This window comes from Peromyscus eremicus, chromosome 6 (genome assembly GCF_949786415.1).
Source record: "Peromyscus eremicus chromosome 6, PerEre_H2_v1, whole genome shotgun sequence".
NCBI lineage: Eukaryota > Metazoa > Chordata > Mammalia > Rodentia > Cricetidae > Peromyscus > Peromyscus eremicus.
In genome coordinates this window covers 70,844,708-70,859,554 of record NC_081421.1, presented here as the reverse complement: position 1 = coordinate 70,859,554, position 14,847 = coordinate 70,844,708, and the positions used below count along the sequence as shown (strand labels likewise).

The following is a 14,847-nucleotide window of genomic DNA, read 5'->3' as shown; positions in this document are numbered from 1 at the left end:
CAGATTAATTTAAGTTAAAGAAAATTAGCCAGAAAGGAGCCTAAGCTAGGTCAAACGTTCATAACTAATAAAAAGTCTCCATGTCATAATTTGGAAGCTGGTTAGTGGCCCAAGAGAAAAATCCTGCTACAAATATCTGCATATGTAAGTGAAGAACTTATTCAAAACTCAGCATGGTCAACTTGGCATCATTACACAGACACAGGCATATTAATGGTACACGAGTTGATACATGCAATATATCACATAAGTGGACTCAAGGATGATGATTTCATTAGATGCAGAAAAGGCTTTTGACAAAATCCAATGTCTCTTCATGATAAAAGCCCTGAAGAAGGCCGGGCGGTGGTGGCGCACACCTTTAATCCCAGCACTCGGGAGGCAGAGCCAGGTGGATCTCTGTGAGTTCGAGGCCAGCCTGGGCTACCAAGTGAGTTCCAGGAAAGGCACAAAGCTACACAGAGAAACCCTGTCTCGAAAAACCAAAAAAAGAAAAAGAAAAAAAAAAAAAAGCCCTGAAGAAGCTAAAAGAGGAAGGAAAACATAATAAAGGCTGTAGATGCAATCCTGAGTGGCCACAACAAAACCCAGCACCAGAAGGAGCACCATACTTGAGTTCGAGTCTTGCTACAGAGCCATAGTAATGAAAGCACCTGGTACTCCCATGAAAACAGACATGTAAATCAACGGAACGGAAAATAAGGCATGAATATGACCCCACATAGCTTCAGTCACTGATTTCTGTCAAACATGCCACAGACATACACACATTGAAGAAAAGACAGTAGCTTCCAAAACAGGGTTTCTGGAAAAACTAGTTATCCACACGGAGAAGAAGGAAACCCAGGGCTGAAGAGGTGCTCCACGCCTACAGCACTTGATGCTCTTACAGAGGACCGGGGTTTGGTTTCCAGCACCCAGTGGTGGCTCACAGCATCCTTAAATCCAGGTTCAGGGGATCAGACGAGGTCTTCTGACCTCCATGGGCCTGTGCGGGCAAAACTCACAGACAGAAAATAAAAATAAAATACATTTAAAATAAAAGAAGAATGAAACTCGATTCTTAAATCTCACTTTGTACAAAATAAACTTTACACGGATCAAAACTTTAATGCAAGACCTGAAACTCTAAAACTGATAGAAGGAAACTCAGGGAAACACTTCAAGGTTTAGACAGACACTTTCTGAATGGGCTCTGGTGACTCAGGGCGAAGTGCCAGCAGGTGACAAATGGGATTTCAAGAAATTAAAAAGCACCCTCATCTCTAAACTAGAGCTATCTCCAACTGAAGACCACTCGCAAATGTTCCTCCCTTCAGGTCCTTTGTGTATATATTACAGGTTTTTTTGTTATTGTTGTTTTGTGTTTTTATGGGATTTCTGTACGTGTGAACATCTGTATCTCTGAGTTTATATGGTTTCTTGTGCTTTTTCTTTGGCTCTTTGTTTCTGTTTGTTTGTTTTGTCTTATTCTGGTCTGTTTGCTCTTGTTTTATCTTATTTTATTTTGTTATTGTTTTTACATGCCTGTTTGTATTCTAATGAGAGAAAGAAAGAAAGGATATGGATTTGGGTGGGTGAAGAAGTAAGGAAGACCTATGAAGAGTTGGGGGAGGGGAAACTGTAATCGGAATATATTATATGAGAAAAATCTATTTCCAATAAGAAAGAAATTAAAAAGCTTATGAACCAAAAACAATTCATTGAATGAAGAGACAGCTATAGAATGGAGAGAAATCTTTGCTAGCTATACATCTAACAGATGGTCAATATTCAGAACACACAGAGAACTGAACAACTAAACACCAAAAACCAAAGAACCCAATCAATAAATAAAGCAGACAGCTCTCAAGAGATTAGATGCAAAGGGCCATTAAAGAAACACAATAAAAAGGGCACCAAGATTCCATCTCATCCCATCAGAATGCTAGTCACCAAGAAAACAAGTGTGGGAAAGGATGTGGGCAAAGGGAACCCTTGACACACGCCGCTGGGATTGTAAACAAGCCCAGCCACTATGGAACTCGGTGTGGAGACTCCTCAAAGAAATAAATGTAGATCCAACTGTATCATTCTTGGGCATTTACCCAAATGATTCTAAGTCAACACAGCACAGAGAGACAGTGCATCAGCGTTTACTATAGCGCTATTCGGAACAGCTGCTTTAAAGAACCAGCTATGAAGAAAACGGGGCTTGAAGCTGGGGAGGTAGTTTAGTCAGTAAAGTATTCGCCATACAAGTTTTAGGACCCAAGCCGGAGCTCTAGACTCTATGAAAAGAAGTTGAGGATGTGGTGTGTGCTTCTGATCTCAGTGCCGGAGAGGCGGAGACAGACAGGGCTCTGGAACCAACTAGCTGAACAGCCTCATCTACTTGGTGAGCTCTACAATCATTGAGAGATTTGTGTCAAAAAAAAAAAAAAAAACAAAACAAAACAAAAAAACAAAACAAAACAAAACAAAAAAACAAGGTTGGGGCTAGAGAGATGGCTCAGAGGTTAAGAGCATTGGCAGCTCCTCCAAAGGTCCTGAGTTCAATTCCCAGGAACCCATAGTAGTTCTACAGCCATCTATACTGGAATCTGATGCCCTCTTCTGGCATGCAGGTGTACATGCAGATAGAACACAACATACATAAAATAAATCTTGAAAAAAAAACAAACAAAAAACCAAGGTGGGTAATATCTGAAGAGTGACACTCAAGATTGACCTCTGGTCTCCCCAGGCACATGTGAATACATGCACACGTGAGTTCACACACATACACACACAAATAAAGACACATTTGAGTGTGGTTCATAATCACAGTGGAATATTCAGCCATAAAGAGGAATGAAGTTTTGTCATTTCCAGGAAAATGGATTCAACTGGAAAATAATCATATTAAGTGATTTAAGTCAGTCTCAGAAGAACAAATATTTAATTCATCCTTAAACTTTATAAAGCCATAAAATCATATGTGTGCACACGGCATAAGAACAGAAGTGACAGTGTCTAGAGAACAAAGGGACGAATGGGAGAGAGAGTGGACAAGAGAGGGTCAGGGAATGGGGACATGCTCAAAGTCCAATGTACACTTGCATGAATATGACCTTACGTAACCCTGTGTAACCCAACCTAAAAATCTCAAAAAAGTGACATTCAAGCTGAGACTTGAAGAATGAGAAGGATCTAGCTGGTAAATTCTATTTATGTTTGGTCACAGGAATAGGAATAAACTCATAAATTGGAGTATATTTGAGAGAGTGAATCAACAGCATTCGCTGAAGCTTTAGCTATAGGCATGGCAAGAGGAAATGGGGCAGCAAATGTCAAGCTCCGGCTGCTAGCCGAGAGAGAATGTCGTGAGAAGGAAATTTAGAGGCACTGGCCCTAATTTTATTAAACACTTTACAGTGTGACTTGCCGAGTCATATTTCCATTTTTCAGAGGAAATCAAATTACTAAAAACTTCCTTCCTTACTGGAATCCTAGAACAATATGTTCAGAATACATAACAAGGACACAGGAAGACCGAAGGTAAGGGTTGTTTTATGAAAAAGAAAAATGTGTGGATTTGATTATGTACTGGTTGCTTCTGGGTGGAGCTGGTAGGGGTGTCTGAAACAGTCATGAGTTAAGCTGGAGAAAGAACACCACAAAAAGGAGCTTGAAGTGGAGCATGGGCAGAATGGGGGGACAATGGGTGATCTGGCTACTCCTATGTCAACTTGACACAAGCTAGAGTCATCTGAAAGGATGGAACCTCACTTGAGAGCGACTACTGAAGGTCTAGCTGTAGATCATTTTCTTAACTAGTGATGGATGGGGAGAGCTCAGCCCATTGTGGGTGGTGCCATCCCTGGGCTGGGGGTCCTGGGTTCTATAAGAAAGCAGGCTGAGCAAGCCAGTAAGCAGCACTCTCCCACGGCCTCTGCATCAGCTCCTGCTTCCAGGTTCCTGCCCTGTTGGAGTTCCTGTCCTGACTTTCTTTGATGATGAACTGTGATGCGGAAGTGTAAGCCAAATAAATCCTTTCCTCCCCAACTTGCTTTTCGGTCATGGTGTTTCCTTGTAGCAATAGAAGCCCTAAGACAGTCTGTGTTCCCCAACTGAACACCTCCCAATATTTCATTGCTCTGTTACTCATTTCCTTAACTTAATTTTCACAAAAACTCTGTAATTCTTGCATTATTTCATCTTGAACATGACAAAACTCAAACTTTAGAAGCTAAGTAAACAGCTAAGGTCAAGGTTAACAAGTGCCAAAGTGATGGTTTTGAAATTTAAATTAGATTAAACGGTACTGTCAAAGTCACAACTCGCCCCCCAAATTACTTACACAAAGACTTGGAGAACTTTTCTCTGTAAAGGGCGAGAAAATAAATACTTTAGATTATTGTGGGCTTTTTGATCCCTTTCTTAACTGCTCAGTACTGCCACTGGGGCATGAAACAGTCACAGTATGTAGTAAGTGAAAGGATGTGGCTATAGTTCAACTAAACTGTTTCAAAATCAAGTAGTATTGGCTGGCCAGATGGCTCAGTGGGTAAAGGCCTTTGCCACCAAGCCAAAGGACCAGAGTCTCATCACCGGAACCTAGAGCTGAAGAAAAGACTGACTCCTAGAAGCTTCTCTCTGATCTCCACACCTGTTTTTTAGTACAAAGTACATGCTTGTTCATGGACATGCGCGCTTAGATGCCTAATTGATCTCTAGGGTGACCTTTGGCACAGTTTCCTGCGAGAACCCTCCCCTGCTGCACATATGGTAACTAGGACTTGTACTAGGAGCTCTGCTATAGGACCCTGCTGCCACAGACGAAGCCTTATGAGAGGAGCACGCCACTTAATGCAAATTAGGATTTGTCCCCAGGCTTCCCAATCCTATATTTTATATTCCCTATACTCTGGAATAAAGCTGAGCTGATTCACTGAAGTCATCTCCCAGAGGGCTGTCTCCATTGTGTTCATGGGCCATCCAAGGATCTCTGTCATCTCTTCTGCCCTTTTGTTCTTGTGGACTGGTGGCCACATGGACCATGACAACAAAGGAGACCCCACAGGAATGACTCTGTTCTCAGAGTCAAGCTACAGTATCTAGAGAATGTTACTTAATTCAAGAAATGAAGATTCAGTCAGCTCTCTCGGTGTTTGCCACCTACTGATGTTGGTTATTTTTGTTCCTTTGGGAGCTGCCACCCAGCTCCCAAATAAATCACACATGGAGACTTATTCTTAATTATAAACGCCCGGCCTTAGCTTGGCTTGTTTCTTGCCAGCTTTTCTTAACTTTAAATTATGCTGTCTATCTTTTGCCTCTGGGCTCTTTCCTTTTCTTACTTCTGTATATCTTACTTTCACTCTTACTCCATGGCTGGCTGGGTGGCTGATCCCTAGCATCCTCCTCTCCTTGTTCTTGTGCTCTTCCTTTTTTTCCTCCCAGATTTTCTATTTATTCTCTCTGCCTGGCAGCCCTGCCCATCCTTTCTCCTGCCTTGCTATTGGCCACTCAGCTCTTTATTAGACCATCAGGTGTTTTAGACAAGCACAGTCCTGTCTAAACACAGTTTCACAGAGTTAAACAAAGGCAACATAAAAGAATGCAACACACCGTTACATCATTAAAGCAAATGCTTCACAGCATAAATAAATGTAATACATCTTAAATATTCTACAACAGTCACCCTATCTTATTGTTTTAAATTTTTACTTCCAAATTATCACTTAATTTGAAACAGAATTCAAAGAAATTGAAACTCAAACAACAGTGACTAAATTAAGGTTATAGAATTTCCTGCCATCTTGAAGTACAGGAGCCATTTTTCCTGGTCTTAGTGATCTTCACTCATTTAACTGGCAAATTTTCTGGGAATTGTGAATATTGTCAGTCTTTCCCTCCAAGTGTTATTTCAACACATTCCAAGTGTTATTTCACCCCTAACTTGAATGTCTTAGACATGAGCTATACCATAGTCAAGGTAATGCTAGAAAAAGAAGACCTGGTCCTGAGAAGACCTTGTCTCCCATGTCCTTTTGCTTGTGACAGAAGCAGCCAGTGAGCATTGGTGGGTTTCCGTGGCTCACAACCACTATGTGGCCATTTGCCACCCTCTTCAGTACCCGGTTCTCATGAGTGTGAAGGTCTGTGTCTGCTTGGTGGCTGGGTCCTGGCTCTGTGGCTTGGTGAATTCTGTGACTCACACAGCACTGGCAGCTACACTCACCCTGTATGGACCCAATCACATCAGCCACTTTCTCTGTGACATCCCACTGCTCCTCAAGCTCTCATGCTCAGACACCTCTGTCAATGAGTCTGTGCTCCATGTGGCCAGTGCCACCATCGGCCTGAGCCCTGCCTGTTCACTGCAGGCTCCTACATGCTCATCATCTCTGCCATCCTTAGGATTCCCTCTGCTCAGGGCAGGAGAAAGGCCTTCTCCACCTGTGCTTCCCACCTCACTGTGGTGGTGGTTTTCTTTGGAACAGCCAACTTCAACTATGACAGACCCAGGGAAGGCTTCTCCCTGGACATGGATATCCTGGTGTCTGTGCTCTTCTGTGTTGTGACCCCCATGTTGAACCCCATCATCTACAGTCTGAGAAACAAGGTCAAGGGCAACCTGAGAAAGTTTACTGGAAAACATGGATTCTCTGGTGAGATAATTTTTTTTCTGAGAATATTGTTGGTTGTGGAAGAAGAGGAGCATTCCAGATGAAGATTTACAGTGCTTTCTCCACTTAGCTCCTCTTCACAGCTGTTCTGCCCCATCCCACGAGGACAAACAGTTACATTCCACACACTGATCTCATGTACACTGGGATCTCCAATGAACTGATGTTTTGGAGTGTTTTCAACACTGGACCCCAAAGACCCTTATGCCAGTAGTCATTACTTATATTTCCTAAAAACCTTCAACTCTGAGAAACTTCTCATCTATTTTATGTCTTTGTGAATTTGCCTATTCTGGGCATTTAATGTAAATGTAAATATATAATATATGGCATGTTCTGTCTGGCTTTCTACCTTTGGTACAATGTATTCAGTCTTTACCCATGTTGTAATGTGTATCAGAACTTCATTCCTCTTTAAGCCAAACCATATTCTATTGTACAGCTGTATAACATTGTTCCATTAGTCAATTAACTGATATTTGAATTGTTCCCACTTGCTTCCTATTATAAATGACATTGTTCAGATTATTTCTATTCAGGGTGTTAGAGGGTTTGCTCTTGTATATAGGAAAGGAATTCCATGTGGTAACCCTGTACTCAATATTTCAAATAACTACCAAACTGTTTTCCAAATTCTTTTTCTTTCCTTCCTTCCTTTGCATGTGAGTGTATGTGAATCTATTTCTCTCTCTCTCTCTCTCTCTCTCTCTCTCTCTCTCTCTCTCTCTCTCTCTCTGCCTCTCTCTCTGTCTCTGTCTCTTTCTCTCTGTCTCTCTGTCTTTGTCTGTGTGTGTGTGTGTGTGTGTGTATGTGTGTGTGTACATGGATACACCTGTACATGTGTGGAAAACCCCAAAGAGCAAATCCTGCTCCGTCAACGTCCACCTGTTCCTCTGAGGAAATTCCCTTCACAGACCTGGGGCTCATGTCTTGGTTAGTCTAGAATCCAGTAAGCTCCAGAGCCCCAGCCGCTAGAATCTCAGATTACAGGGTTTCATGGGGCCTCACTTGCTTTGTGGGTACTGGGATCTTGACTATGGTCCTTGTGATTAGGCAGCAGGTGCTCTTAGGAGCTGAGCTGTCTCTCCAGCCCTGATGGTCCCATAATTTTGCATTACTGTCAACAGTGAATGAAGTTTCCAGTTTCCCACCACCCTCATTGATAGTTTGTGACTCTGTGTGTGTGTGTGTGTGTGTGTGTGTGTGTGTGTGTGTGTGTGTGGTGCAGGTCGTGATAACTGATTGCTTTCATTTGCATCTATCAAGGTGTTTAATGAGGACCACTTTTGTGCTTCTCTTTCAGATGTGGAAAAAACCATGTTCGAGACTATGTGAGCTTTAGAGATTGTATTAGTTGCTATACTGAGAAAAAAATCCTGAACAAGCATCTTAGAGAAGCCTATATTTCTCTTTGGTTCAAGTTTGAGGGACGCAGTCTGTTAAGGTGTGAAAGTCATGGCAACAGAAACATGAAGCAGGGGGTCACTCTGCGATGTCTGGAAGCAGAGAAAGGTCGATGCTGGTGCTCAGCTGCCTCCCCCCTTTTTTATTCAGTCTGGGATCCTAGTGATTGTGCAGCAGTTTCCTCTGAAATAAACCTCCATCTTGGAGGGAAGCTCCCTAACACAGGGTGTGCTAAAGGGAGGTGAAATGCTCCATCCCACAAGAAACTCTTTAGCTCGTGTCAAGTTCACAAAAAGCAAACAAAACAAGAAACCAACCCTAACTAGCACACTCTGTAACCCGCTGATCTGCCTGCATGCTGTGCAGTGCTTTCTAGTTTTCCAGCTTTTGTGAGCCGTTACCCATGCTGGGTGGACTTTGGTGGTGCAGCTGTCTTTGAACAAGTTCTGCCCCTGTAACTAACTCCTCACCCATACTGCTGTGAATAGTTCCCCGGTCCCACCTAAAAAAGTCACTGATTCACCGACTTAGACCTGGGCAACACCCTCTCCTTTTGCCTGTTGTCAGGAAGTGTCACACAGTGGCCGTCCTTGGCGTGGTGCTGCCCTCCATCAAGCCTCTGGAAACTTTCTCACAGACAAGCTCAGAGGTGTGTCTCCTAGGTAATTCCAAGTCCAGTCAAGTTGACCATGAAGATAAACTTTCACAGATGATTAATGCTGTCTAATATAGTAATTAAATGATGCAATAAAACACTGCAATATTTTCAAACTCAGAGCTCTCTCCCCGTTTGTGTCCTATAGAGCCATTTGGTGGCTGTGATTTCCCCCCTTTAAACTTTTCAAGAGCAAACAGCGTCAATGCTCTTTTATGAACAATGAAAAGACAAGGAATTAGACAGAAGGGTGCTGTTGAGAAGGAGCCTTCCACCCAGAAAAGCAGCCTGCTAGGATTAACTAAAAGCTAAGAAAGCAGCTATGCTGTTAGAACTACAGCTCATGTGCACACCCGACTGGCAGGGTTGTAGCATAAAGTCTAGATCCATAGCTCTTGGCCATGGCTACCAGTCATTTGTACATTGGAAAATCCAATCAAACAAGCCTACGTGCTTGCATATCCACTGGGAAGGAGGACAGACAGGTCTTCAGGCTTTAGCCACCACAAATCCTAACAATACATTTAGGACTGAAATTCACTAACAAATGTCCCAAAAGAGATAGGAGCTGTTCTCGTTGGATGTTGGGAAAAGATTTTTTTTTTTTTCTGTGACCTTAATGAATGCACAGGAGAGTTAATTGTTCTTTGTTTCTACAGCCTCTGTTTAGGCTGGTTTTGCCCTTGTATTTGTGTGCCAAGGCATTACAGGCAGCTGCTGAGAGAGGGATTGGCTAGGCTACTCCCTAAAGGTCAGTGCATGAGCCTTTATAAATTGCCATCCTAGAAAAATGAAATATAGAGAAATCATGGGCTTTGACTCCTCTGTGAAGCAATGAATGTGTAATAGGCAGACCTCAAGGATGGTGGGTCATCATGATGCATGAAGGTCAACAGCCACTTCTACCAAAGCCCAATGTTGTGGAGGGCACAGAAGCTCACTCACACCAAAGCCAGAGACACACGGCTTTCAACAGGTGTCAGTGGTAAGCAGGTATTTTTTAATTAACTATCACACATGAGAAAAACTCTGCCCAGCTCAGGATATCAACCCTGAAAATTCAATTATGAAACATGGTACATATTCTTATCACCCTTTTCATGACATTTGTGTAATACCAATAATCTTAAGACCATTTTTATGTGCATCAGTTACTAAAGTAGCAATAATAAAGCCAGAGTTGAAATGACATTAGTTGTTTACTTTTTATCCTAAGGGATGCCTGAATTCCTTAAGTGAGATAATATTGTGGGAAATACGCTCACAGTAAACAATGTACAATACAAAATATTAGTCCTACTTTGAATTTGACAAGCACAATTTTGGCTATAATTTTCAGGGAAAAAAACATAAGGTCACATTCCTCCTTTAATTCATTATTCTTTGACAGTACGAGCAGACAAAAATTTGTTTAAATAAAATGTAATTGAGTTTGCATAACACTTGTAATCAGAAACCTTTTTGTTCACTCGGCCAAGGGCTCTTATCTTGATTTCACAGCACACTGATCCTTAGGAGATATGCTGCCATCAGCTTGTTTGCTTTATAAAGCTCTGCAGTCTGCAAATTATTTTCTTGCCTTCCATCACTTGAGGAAGAAATTTCGTAGATTGGGTTATTCTCATTTTCTCAGTTACTTGTCTTCTGGGATGATTTGGTGATTGGGAAAGAGAGAAGAGCTGTTTGGGGTTTTGGAAAAGGCTGCCACTGTCACATGGTCACTGTGGGACATTTGCTCATAGAGAGTGAGCAGTAAGATCTCACAGGCCAAGTGGTCATGGCGTCAAACTTACGTGTTCGAGAGTTATTATCTTTCTCGAGGGTTTTTTGAACCAGAACTGCTGAACAGGGCTAACCATGATAGTTCAATCCAGTTGTCTCCTTTCAGCCTCTTTGTTCCTCCATGGGTCTGGTGAAAGAGTTTAATTAACAGCTAATTAATGAATTCGCTCTGTGTATGTGCATGCACACATTACAGTGTGTGTGTGTGTGTGTGTGTGTGTGTGTGTGTGTGTGTGTGTGTGTGTAGATCGGGAGGCAGTTTGCGGAGATGGATTCTCTCCATTCACTGTTTGACTTCTGGGGGTCTTAAGGTCAACTTGGGTTGTTAATTAATAGGCTTTGTACCTCAGGCTTTGCATCCTGGGCAGCTTCAGGTAGGCATGGAGATCAGGTACCACCAGGAATATACAACTCCATGATGGCCGGGTCATGGACCTGAGGGGATCTCTCACCAAGAGATCATTAGAAGTCACTTCCTCCATACTCTGACATATGTATCCATGTAAAGGGACTCAAATTTTTTGTTGTTGTTGTTTTAGGATTTATTTGCATTTATATGTATTGTGTATCTATGTGAGTATATGCCACATATGAGTGGATGTCCACAGAGGCCAGAAGTGGGTGTCAGATCTCCTAGAGCTGGAGTTACAAGTGGTTGTGAGCTATTCCACACGGGTGCTGGGAACTCTGGTCCTCTGCAAGAGCAGCAAGTACTCTTAACCACCAAGTCCCCCGATGTAAATCTGAATATTAGCTCTGTGCTATCTAGGCTGTGAGCTGGTGTAGAGGTATAGTTTTCCATAGTCACCCTCTTCTCGATCCTAAGACTAAGGCCACTGGTTAAAAACCAGCAGTCTTTATCATGACTGAGGTGAGGACTCGGGAAACCCATGCCTAGCAAGCACTCTGTGATCTGCTACCAGGACTGCCTAAGATAGGGACCACTGATAGAAAGTGCAACTGCTAATCATTCAATTGCTTTTTATAGTTATAATTCCAAGAAATGGAAATTGACAGTTATTACCAATAACTTTATTTATGTTTGTTTTTGTTGTTGTTATTGTTTAGAGGGGAAGATGATGATTTGACTGAGTTCTCAGAAAATTTGAAAAATTACAGGTTTTTCTGTATTTTCCCTCTTCCATTTCCATCCCCCTCTCTTTCTCCTTCCCCTCTCTCCCTTCCTTCCCACCTCCTTCTCTTTCATCCTCCCATTTTCTTCTTCCGTGAAATGTTCTTAGTAGGAGAGCACACTAGGGAGATTATGACCCTCAGAGTCAGCCGGACACTATAAAATTCCAGCCCCAGTAGTAGTCCTGGTGTAACTTTACACACGTGTGTCAAGGTGTGATGGATACCCGAGACAGACACTCAGCGCAGCATCTGGAGCAGCCTTAGAGTTCAGCAAAGTACCTACTACGCTGTTCTACCATTGTTGTTGCCAGTCGCGGGGCTTGTGGAGGAGACTATGAGGAAAAGGATCGAGACCTTTTATGTAAGTGTCTCTCTCATTTGATCGTTTGCACATGCATATTCACACAAGTGATGGGCAGTCACACACCGAACAGGAGACACAGCACTATTTACGTGTTGCGTGGGTGACGATGGGTGAGGGTAATCACAAAGACCGCCTGATGGACAGGACATGTGCAATGGGATCCAGATGGGAGGCTAGCTACAAGTGCAGGAGAGAGAAACAGTTTACGGCGGCTTCCACTAGAAATCAGACACTTTATTAAGAGGCCAAAGCTGCCCAGGTGAGAACAAGAAGGCCAGTTCCTCGTGAAACTATCAAAACTGTTTGGGATAGGAGGGACCTCCATCCACCTCACCTGATGGGAATGTTCTGAATTTGCGTATAAAGTTTCACGGACACTGGACTACCTGACATTTGGGTATTCCATCTGGCCCCGCATGCTCATGTCATGTGAAGGTATACAAACAGTAACCCGAATCAAGGTGAAAGCAGTGTATAGCTAAAGACAATAAATCAGCTTGGCCTAGAACACCTAAACTCTTCTAGAAAAACTCTCCTGAATAGTGTGTGTGTGTGTGTGTGTGTGTGTGTGTGTGTGTGTGTGTGTGTGAAGTAGAAGAGCAATTTTCCTGGAGCCATGAAAATTAAATTTAAAACTATTGATTTGTATGACAGAATCTTATATAAATGAATATGCCATTTCCTCGTGCTCACAGGATTTAATCACTAAACAAATTACCTTGGCTTATTTTATGCCAGGTCTGTTTCCTTCAAGGACACAGACACCTAAGATTAGCTGACAAAGCATTTCTTGAGTGCTAGCACTGTTACCTAATATGTGTCCCTACTCATTACCCAGTCTGGAAGATCCCAATTAAACTAGGTTTTTGCCATTCGTTTGTTGAATTCATTTTGTGGTTTTGATTAGATGGTTTGCAGTGAAGCTACTTTAACATTCAAAGGAAAACACACTTCTTTTAACTGAATTCAACATGGTTTCTGTCAAGCTGTCCTTTTTTCGTGTGTAGACTGAGCCTAAGAAAGCTCATCTACCATGGAATCTATCCTCACCTACTAGGGAGAGAAAGGTCAGCACCAGCAAGAAGAAGCTTTCAGATGGAGATCTATCCATGTGCGATGGATGGAAGGTGGTTTCCAAGACGTGCTCAACACCCCAGGGTCTCATACAAACGGTAGTGCGTACGGGAAGCTTGTTCACAGAGGCTTCTGATGATGGTAATTCACTGTTATTTCCACACACAAACAACATGAGCATGAGGAACGTAGAAAATCCAGCAGATAGCACATCTCATGTTGTCCCCAATCCACAAAAAATTAGAGTAGCCAATCAGATTAAAGAAAAAAAACACTACCATTGTGCTTCTGAGTCTACTGTATATGTATATAAATGTGTACATTAAATGCGTTGTGGGTATGTTTCTCAAAGATTGCCTTCAAGACGTATTTGAAGGCATTTAAAACAAGCAGTGTATGCAGCTTCGAAGGCCATGTTTGGTGGTTGTTGTTGTTTGTTTTTTTTTAATCTCTGAGTATTAAAAGCATTCACTTTCACAATTTAGTTATGTACAAATTACATATTACTTGCTCTTTATGGGTCTACCTTCCACAAAGCTTTTCATTCCTTTCTATGAATAACCCGTGACATGTATCTACAAAAGGGGAGTAGGGAATTTATCAATATTATCAGTTAAGAAAATGCATGTTGCTGGGTGTGGTGGCCCACATCTTTAATCCCAGCACTGGAGAGGTAGAGGCAGGTGGATCTCTGTGAGTCTGAGGCCAGCCTGATCTAGAAAGTGAGTTCCAGGACAGCCAGGGCTGTTACACAGAGAAACCCTGCCTTGAAAAACCAAAAAGAAAAAAAAAAAAAATGCATGTCGCTAGTCAAAGAAATTTAGATCTAGCTATGCAGCTGATAGAGAAAACAAAGAAGAGGATACTTGCATTAAATAGTCCATGTAAAGCTTTTCTAAGAGGATGCATGGTTCTCCATCCTAATAGCCTGCTGCTTTATGGGGAAGCAACGCCCACTGCCAGCCTACCCGGAGTGTGTGGTAGAGTACGGAGAAGCCTCTTCCTGGCATGCCTCTTAGAGCCTTAATCCCTCCAACTCAGCCAATCACAAGGCTCTCACCTTAGCCATCTCTTTTTGCCCTGTCTTGTAAATCCATGGCTTTAACAGTTCTCTTTAAGACAATGACTCTCAGGTTTGTATCTGAAAAAAATTAGCATGTCTCCTGAGTGTTGTGGGGTGTGTGAGGGTGTGTAGGGGGGAGTGTTCCACTGCCCATTGGGATACCCGAGTGTATATCCCATAGGTACCTAACATCCAGTATTACCCAACTCTCCACTCTCTCCCCTCCCCAAACCTGCTGCACTCCTTTAATTTCTGTTTTAATAAATGATGCCGCAATGGCTCAACCTATCCAAACCAAGTCAGTACCCTCACTATGTCCGAACCACCCACGGACTTTAAAGTGTCGCAACTTGACTCCTCCTCTGCAAACTATGGCTTCAGAGATCCTCTCCAAACTCCAAAGCCTGATAATAAATAAATAAATAATTAAGAACCTTGCTCTCAGAGTGGTTCTGACACAGCCTTTTCATTCCTGCCCTGACCATCCCTGGGTCACTCCTCAGGGGTAGCAAAGGAGATGGTATTTGAAACAAAAACTCACCAGGCTTGTTAGAAGTAGCCATGGAATTTGATAGTGACCAGTCAGGCTGACCTGCTAGCCCACTGCCACGAACAGGGCTCTCCAGGGACCAGGGGTGCAGCTAAGTGATGGGGCTGCAACAGGGCTCCACTAGTAACTCATAGAGAAGGTCTCTAGTACCCCAGAGACCCCTGGGGC

General features: G+C 42.6%; 1 protein-coding gene across 1 annotated transcript; it reads left to right on the top strand.

Annotated features, from left to right (window-relative positions):
• The first annotated feature begins 3,283 nt into the window (after nucleotides 1–3,283).
• LOC131913822 (olfactory receptor-like protein COR9) lies at nucleotides 3,284–7,988 on the top strand. Its single transcript, XM_059266599.1, is given in 4 exon segments — nucleotides 3,284–3,344; nucleotides 6,028–6,327; nucleotides 6,330–6,635; nucleotides 7,957–7,988. Coding segments are annotated over 4 exon segments (699 nt in total).
• The last annotated feature ends 6,859 nt before the right edge of the window (nucleotides 7,989–14,847 follow it).